The 8,099-nt window shown below is 48.0% G+C and overlaps 1 protein-coding gene across 7 annotated transcripts in view; it reads right to left on the bottom strand.

Moving 5' to 3' along the window:
• Positions 1-7: 7 nt before the first annotated feature.
• The window catches only part of PTPN3 (protein tyrosine phosphatase, non-receptor type 3), a 106,080-nt gene continuing 97,988 nt past the window's right edge, over positions 8-8,099 (bottom strand). For all 7 annotated transcript variants that reach the window (XM_011364940.2, XM_023533466.1, XM_011364937.2 and 4 more), the window contains 4 exons: positions 4,773-4,901; positions 3,755-3,900; positions 3,070-3,205; positions 8-1,365 (listed from right to left, as the gene is read on the bottom strand). In XM_011364940.2, coding sequence (XP_011363242.1) covers positions 1,288-1,365; positions 3,070-3,205; positions 3,755-3,900; positions 4,773-4,901 — 489 coding nt within the window. In that variant the 3' untranslated portion in view covers positions 8-1,287. The remainder of the gene's footprint in view (positions 1,366-3,069; positions 3,206-3,754; positions 3,901-4,772; positions 4,902-8,099) is intronic.

Genomic DNA, 8,099 nt, shown 5'->3' with positions numbered 1-8,099 from the left:
AAAAAATTTAACACAGTATTAACAAAGGCAGAATTCTTTAGGACAATCAAAATCATGGTGTACTTCGAATAAATTAACATCAAATTGTGTTTATAGTCTGATCCTCTCCTTTGAAATGAAATGGAGACCATTGTAACTGAGGGTGAATGCACACATTTGTTCTTCTATACAGAGATTCATTCTTTACATAAACTCCACTGTAATCTGAATCGAGTTAGGAATCCTGAGAAACACTCACCCATGGGCACACACACACACATCTACACACACCCACAGACAGCCCTCTAGAAGCTGGGTTTCCCATGGTTCAATGACTAGAAGATCTCTCCTCAGAAGGGCCGAAGATTCTGAATATTTAGATGATATCCCATCTCCCCTCAGGAAAATCGTCATGTTTCAAGTGTAATAGCTTGAAGTAGCAGCAATCCATGTAGTAGATTCAGTAGTCAACGCTTCCAGTCTTGGGTGCTGAGCGGACAGCGAGAAGCGAGCCGGGGCAAGCAAGCAACTGCTCCTACAACTAATGCGTGGATGACAAGACGACACGGGGAGTCCTCGTCCGCAGAGTCTCGACTCACCCGAACCTACGTTACTAATCTGGTTCAGGCACTGCGTGTGAACCTGAAGAGGGTCACTAATGTAGGCAGAAAGCAGGGAGTTTTGGACACGAGTCTTAGAAACGTGAATATCAGAAGCGGGAGAAGGGACAGAGGAAGGGAGGGCAGAAAACGCACTGCTCGTCCTTCAGCCTGACATCTCCCCCACCCCTGCCATTTAGTACATTCATCAGGGTTTTCTTAGCATCGGGGCGGGTGAATGCAAACTGTTCCAGCTCAGCCTATGAGCAGAGAGAAAGCTCGGCCCTTAGAGTCCTATACACATATATATACAAAACATCTAAGCAACTCAAAATTGCCACAACATCTTGTTTCTGGGAAGTCAACAGTGTTGCTGGCATCCCCTTCTCGATTGCCCAAGGATGGTTTACAGGATCATGGCGATGTCTAGGGAGGAAAGCATTAGGACAGGCCCCAAACTGAGATCCCTTTTTGCTTATGTCTCTCCAGGGGAATAACGGGCCTAAACGATGCTGTCACTGCATGCGTATCTACACGGTTCCTATGTACACGATACCTTTTTTATAGAAATTTAAAGTGCCTGGGTTCAAATGTGCTCATTCCTTTCTCACACCGCAGCCTACAGATTCCTCTTGCTGCTTCCAGAAAGAAGGTCTGTCCTTAAGGAGGATGCCCTTGGGAAAGAGGAATGAACGTTTTCACAGTTGCCTTAACTGGGATCCAGCATTTGGACTAAGCCTTCTTCATAAACACGAAGAATCGCTTCACATACGAACTTGTACTGGCTCTGGAAAAGAAAAGAGAACCGTCACGTCACCAGCAGCTCTATAAACTCCGCGTCATGCCCTACACGCAGTTATTCTCTTACAGCACTGCTAAATACCCTCCGAACCCCAGCTCTGGGCCAGGCCAGACCCTGTGCTACATGCCAGGGAAACAAAGTGAGATGACACACCTGTGAAACCATTATTCCTCTAAGATGAGGGGTGGGGCTGCTCCCAGAGAGGGACAAAGGGTCATGGAATCATGGCAGAGGGAGGACCTGGCAGTCTGGGGGAGTCAGGGAAGGGTGAAGGTCATTGTGGGGCGGCCATTCCAGTGTGCGCATCAGTGTGAAGGCTCCGAGGACGACAGCCCATTCTGAGAAGTGCAGTCAGGGCTCAGGGTCCTGGCCCAGAACACCTGGGCATGGGAGGAGGGGCCGCATAGGTGGGCCAGGACCGGGTTGCACTGGACCTTACATTGGGGGAAGGATCTGATTTTGTCTTAAAAAGAAGAGCCACTGAAAGCTGCTCTGTAGAATATGGTTCTTTCTATTAACACACACTTAAGAAATTTGTATTTTAGTGATGCCTACAGGGTGAAAGAAAATATTTGTACTGAGCTTCGCTGGCTAGGAAAATCTACCAAGATGATGACGCACTTAAAATTTTTTTAAACCAGCAATGAGGTCCTCCATACCACAAAACGGGGCAGAGAACAGCCTTAATAACCTGATTTTTTTTCTTTTAGCCAGATTTCCTGGGTAGAAACGAATATAAAACTATAGGAGCTCACAATTATTAGAGAAATCTTATAAACTTTGTCCACAAACCTGAGAGGATACGGAGCTGGCTATAACGTGGAATTCCACTTCTCTCCTTGTTAACTCATCTGCCTGGGGATTTTACTTTAAAGGCCACAGCTCCAGAAAGCCTCCCCTGACTTTCTAAAGTCAGCTTTGCTTCTCTGCCACCGAGCTCTTAAACTCCCATTGGACTTTCCCCACTGCTGCTGAGACTTATCATTGACTAAGCTCTTCCTCCTACTATCATATGAGCTTGGGTCTCTCCTGTGCAATTATCTGATAAAAAAAAAATATATGGGATGGTCCCCCATTTTGCAGACAGGGAAACTGAGGCTGGGAGAGAGGTTAAGGGATTATCCAAAGGTTGCCCAGTAGTTGGGGGATCCTGACTCATGCTCTTTCCACACCGACCCACCACCTTTCTTGTAGTTCTGGGGGGAACCACAAGATTTTCTCTTGAGGATACTTGTAGTGCCAAGTACCAGGGTGCGACATATGTGGGAGAGAGCCCATAGGAAGAGTAGGGCCATGTGAAACATTCGCTGAGCCAATTGGCTCATTTATGACAAGTTCATCTAGGCTCATCTAGAACAGGCAAGTAGGGTGAAACCTTTGGGTGACCTTGCTTACTTCTCATGGTCAAATGATGGGTCAGAGATCAATAATGCAGACTGCATACAGGGCTCCTCCCTGGCCAAGTGGCTGGCAGGAAACAAACCATGGAGGCAGCAAAAGTGGAAGCAGTGAAAGCCAGAGGCCAGATGCAGTGTGCTTTGGAGTTGCTCAGCCCCAAAAGCTCTGTGACCATGGGTAAGCGACTCAGTCCCCTTGGTAACTTGATCCGCAAAGCCCTTTGCACAGGCCTGGTTCGGGGCAAGAAGCATTGGCCACTGTTATTATTTTTATTATTGGATTTTCACTCACTGATGTCTGCACCATCATGGCGCGCTGGTCTCGCATTTTCCGGACAATATCCAGTGGGTAAACAGGCAGGTTTCTCTCAATTAGGCACATGGCTGTTTCCATGGTGACCAAGACACCAGTTCGACCTATTCCAGCACTGGAGAGAGAGGAACAGAGACCTGGGATTTGCTCAGCCAGCATTTCTGCACAGCCCAGCTCAACTCCTCACCAGTTCCCACACTTACTCAGATGAAGCTTTCCTCTCCTTCAATAGTGCAAAACACACACTCAAGGTGTGCTCTCAAACTGGCTGAGAAAGCCTTTCCTCATATAGTCTGAGGCTGGGGACTTAAACACCAATGGAGAGAAACCCAACTTTAAGTGCAAACTGTACCCCGCATCCTAGTCACATCCATCATGAAGGTCAGTTGACTTAGAACACGGGGAAGGCGAGGGAGGGACTTTCTTCATCAGCTCTGTGCTGCACGCAGAGGTTTATGCTTTCCTAAAGTTCCAAATCTTTTGACACAGTGAAGAAATAAAGTAAGTAGAGCTTTGTAAAAGCATCTAGCGTCTTGTGGGATTTAGGTGGGTTTGACGTCTGCCAATTTTCTCCAGGCCTTTCTCAAGGAGTGTAAGTATTAAAAACAAACAAACAAACAAACAAACAAACAAACAAACAAAAAAACCCCACAAGCCACGGTACCTGCAGTGAACTAAGACAGGTTCAGCATCCACTCTCAGGGACTTCACATAGTTTACAAATTCCAGAAAGTCCGAGGAGTCATCAGGGACGCCGTGGTCAGGCCACGCGACGTACTGGAGATGTGTCACAGTGTGCTCTTCCCCGGTCTGTGGAACATGCAGACTAGCTTTGGTCAGTCGGTCCAGACGGTGGGCAGGAGGACTTGGCCCCACCCTGGCCTCCAGCCAGATGCTTCTGTTTCCCGATGTGCATTTGCTCACTGTGCAAAGCCCTGCTGTGGGCCCGGACAACTCCCTTCCATCCTCCTCACCTGCTCTCCCAAATGCCCACTCTCTAGGGCTGGGCTCGGCCCGCCCCCTGCAGGGCTGCTTCTCCACCGGCCACTCTGCTCCACAAGCTCTCCGCTCACTCTGACAATACTTGCCATTGGGGCCACACACGTTAGATTTTTTTTTTTGTAATAGGCAAAATATACACAATGTGAAGTTTACCACCATCGAGTGTACATTCCAGTGGTTTTAGGCACATTCACAATGTTGTACAACCATCACCACTATTTACTCATTAAACATTAACTGTTTGTTCTCTCCTACTCCCCACCCCAGGCAACCAGTCATCTACTTTCTGTCTCTGTGAATTTAACTACCCCAGATACTTAAGTGGAATCATACGGGATTTCTCCTTTAGTGTCCGACTTATTGCACTCAGCATAACGTCCTCAGGGTTCATCCGTGTTGCAGCATGTGTCAGAATATCCTTCCTTTTTAAGGCTAAATAACTTAGCATCATATGAATATGCCACATTTTGTTTATGCATTCTTCCGTCTACGGACACAGGCTCTTTCCACCTGTTGGCTGTTGTGAACATGGGTGCTGGCTCTTTCACTGAAATGCTCACCAGGTGAAAATGTAGAGCAGAACTGGAATGGCCTGACCCGGGACCACAGTGGATGCTGATCTAGCACCTGCCTCTGAACTGCGCCCTCCCAGGACCACCCACCGTAAGGGCACTGCTCACCTCGGTGTTCGTGACCAGCATTTCTCGGAACACGTAAGCGATCGTGCAGTCCTCTGACTGACAGCGGATGTGAAAACTGCCATGTTCCACCACGTCGGGAGGATCGGGCCAGTACTGGTGACATTTGGTCTGCAAGGGAATCACTGGGCGTGAGTTAACGTCTGCCGTGGGGTGGGGCACACGAGCAGTTAACTGTCATTCGCACCCAGTACTCCTGCGGGGAGGAAAAACCTCAGGCGAGGCTGGCCTGCTCTGTGTCTGTTCTGAGGGGGCAGAGGAACATCTCTCCTTTTTATGGAGAGTGGTATGGGGGTTGGCCTGCTAGTGGCCAGGGTGCAAATCAGCCCGGAGCTGGAGCCTGGAGGATGAGTACAGAGACTTACCTTCTTCGTCACCAGTGTCCAATTGCTGGAAGAACAAGAGAGGCCTCAGATATGGAGACCTGACATAGAAGCAACCTCCTCCATCCCCAATCAAGCCCACTCCAGTCCCTCAGGCCTCTTCTTTGCTCTCAACATCCCCTTTCTACCAAATCTTTCCCTCCTCATCCAACCCCTGCCTTTCTGAGGTAGAGGCCTCAAGGCACAGTGGTTAAGGGCACACGTTGGGGAGTCAGATAGAACTCTGCTGGAGTTAGCCATGTGACTTTGAACCTGCTACTTAACCTCTCTGATTTTCACATTCTTCACCCAAAAGATGGGGACAGTACTTGCTTCCTAGATGGTGACAGAGACTGGAGATAACGGTGTGCAGTGACAGGTTCACTGTGGAGTTCAGGTTAATTGTGGCCATTATTACCGTTGTTGCTATGAGCCCCGCATCAACTTGAGTAAGCATGATAAGAGAGTCCGCAAAAATCCAGATGAAAGGAATGCCTAAACTGAGATGAGCATCCCTTTGAGTTTGAGCAGCATCTCCTAGGTCCCCAACCGCTTTCATATATGACTCATACGGACCTGAACCTCCCCAGACAGATGAGGAAACCTGGGCTCAGTGGGATTAGGGCTGCTGTGGCTTTCCGGAAGGCTGGCTGATCCCATCACCCTTCCTGTTTTCTATTCTCCCCTCTGAACCCTGAACCTTGTTCCATAGCCACTTTATTCCCACCTCTGGCTTTGAAGCAAAATTCAGGGCCAAGGTGTCCATCCCATCATAGTTCTGTCAGTCAAACTGACTCACTCAAATTTTTTTTTTCTCCTAGTCTACAGTTACAACAACTTATGTAAAAATTATATTCGTTTAGAGCTGAAAGGGAGTATAAACCAATGAAGGCACAAAATCTGTCTGGAAATAGCTTTTGTATTCTTGTTTTCAAATGTCACAATTTGAACTTAATAATCTGAAATTGAAGCATGCTGCTGGAAAGCTGGAGCTAAGAATTGGTAAAACTTAAGCCTGGGTATTTTGGTTAGTAGGCAATTCCCAGCTTTGCTTAGACATGACAGGGTTGCTGTCCGTAGAACCCAAGGCAGAGTCAACACCCACTGGCCTACATTTGCCTCCCCATCTGTGCAGGGGGTGGGGGCAGTAGGGGTGTCTTAGGCACCGCTGCAGGCTCCCAAGGATCCTGCCCAGAGGATGACAGATGCGTTGATATCCTCTGAAGTGATCAGCCCATGCAAGGCAGAGCCACAAATCTATTTCCAGAGACACCCAGTGAATCTCACCAGTACTGAGCTCTCTCTTTACCCCTTGATCAAATTTAGATCCTAGGTCTATTTGGATCTGAAAGTACTGGGGTGTAGTGGAAAGAGTAAGAAGTTTGTGGCAATCCTGAGCTTCGATCCTGGTTAACAAGTTCCACTCACTGACTGTGTGATCCTCGCCACGTTACTTAACTTCTCTAAGCCTCAGTTTCCACATTAATGCGGCTTCTGAGGGAGGACTGATGCTCGAGGCTACTATCTTTTGAACAGTGTATGCTAAGCACTAAATGGTGCTTTTTTGGACATTATTTCACCTTGACTTTGAAACAACCCTATGAGGTAGGTACTATTATTGCCTCTATTTTGCATATGAGTACATTTAGGCTCAGAGAGTGAATCAACCTGTGTCAGATCGTACATATAGGTAGTGGGATATATAAAGATGTAAAAAAATCTACCCCTCCAAAGAAATATCCTTGATGGAAGGTGAGGGAGAATGGCTTTTTCAATTGAAAAGCTATACTTCTATAACTCTATTTCCTTTATGAAGAAACTATAACCTGAAGGGTGAATGAAAAACATGAGATAAGAAGGAAAAAAGGGAGACATCCAAGTGATCCTGCAGTGGGGGTGTCTCACAGACAGTGGGGCAAATCAGGGCACCGGCAGACGTGAGGGCCGCGCAAAGAGGTAGAAATGCATAATATGGGAGAAAACAAATGGGACATGCTGAAAATGTCATCTCTCAGAAAGAGTAAGGGGCAAGGCTTTTCTTTTGGAGTGATTGGCTCCTGATACCAGGAAGAACCAGTAGGTGGTGGCGAGGACCAGACAAGGGACCTCAGAAGGAAGGGCTCCGATCACTTGAGAGTTTGTAACAGGAGAGGGAGGAAGCACGTAGCCTGGGTTTCAGAAGAACCGGTTTCTAACAATCGATAAACAAGAGGGGTGAGTCCCAGGGCCAGAGACTACGAAGAGATGTTACAACCCGACCCGCAGGAGATGGGAGTGTCACGCAGGAGCCCAGCGGAACCAGCCGGAATGGGTTCAGGAAGGAAGGGCTGGGTAACACTGAAACCCACCAGGTCACATGGAGACCAGAGGAGCTCAGGTTCAGGGCAGCCACCGACAAAAGAGAAGAGGGGGATGTAACCAGGACAGAGCTGCTGGGGCAGGAGCTGCAAGAGCAGCTGGCAGAAGTGAGGTCTCTTGGATGGAAGAAAGGACCTTCTCTGCTGAGTTGGAACAAGTGGAACGAGGGGAAGAAGGGCGTGCTATTCAGGGCAGATCATCTGTCCCTAACCATGCCTGCTGGAACTCTCTTTTCTCTGTGGAAAAGAATGATCTTACATCTGGGAAGGGTAAGCCAACTTTAAAAGGGAAAGACAAGGCCAACACAGGCACAGAGATGGCACCTAGCACCCTGCATGGGCCCAGGTATTGGCTCTGAGGAACTGCATCACGAACTGCAAGACCTTATGAGATAGGAGAGTGGAACCTCCATGAGTGGTTTCTGAGAAAACCTGGAGCAGTTAGGCATCCAGAGGTAACAGAATAGGCAGGCAGATATAGCACAGTTTTCAGATGGGGAGACTGGTAGATTCTGAAAAGGACAAGGCAATAAACTAGGTGTCTGTCATCTATAAAATACCAGGGTGGCCCCAGATCAGGGCCTGCAAAC

This window comes from Pteropus vampyrus, unplaced genomic scaffold, assembly GCF_000151845.1.
Source record: "Pteropus vampyrus isolate Shadow unplaced genomic scaffold, Pvam_2.0 Scaffold103, whole genome shotgun sequence".
Lineage (NCBI taxonomy): Eukaryota > Metazoa > Chordata > Mammalia > Chiroptera > Pteropodidae > Pteropus > Pteropus vampyrus.
This window is presented reverse-complemented; position numbering and strand designations above follow the sequence as displayed.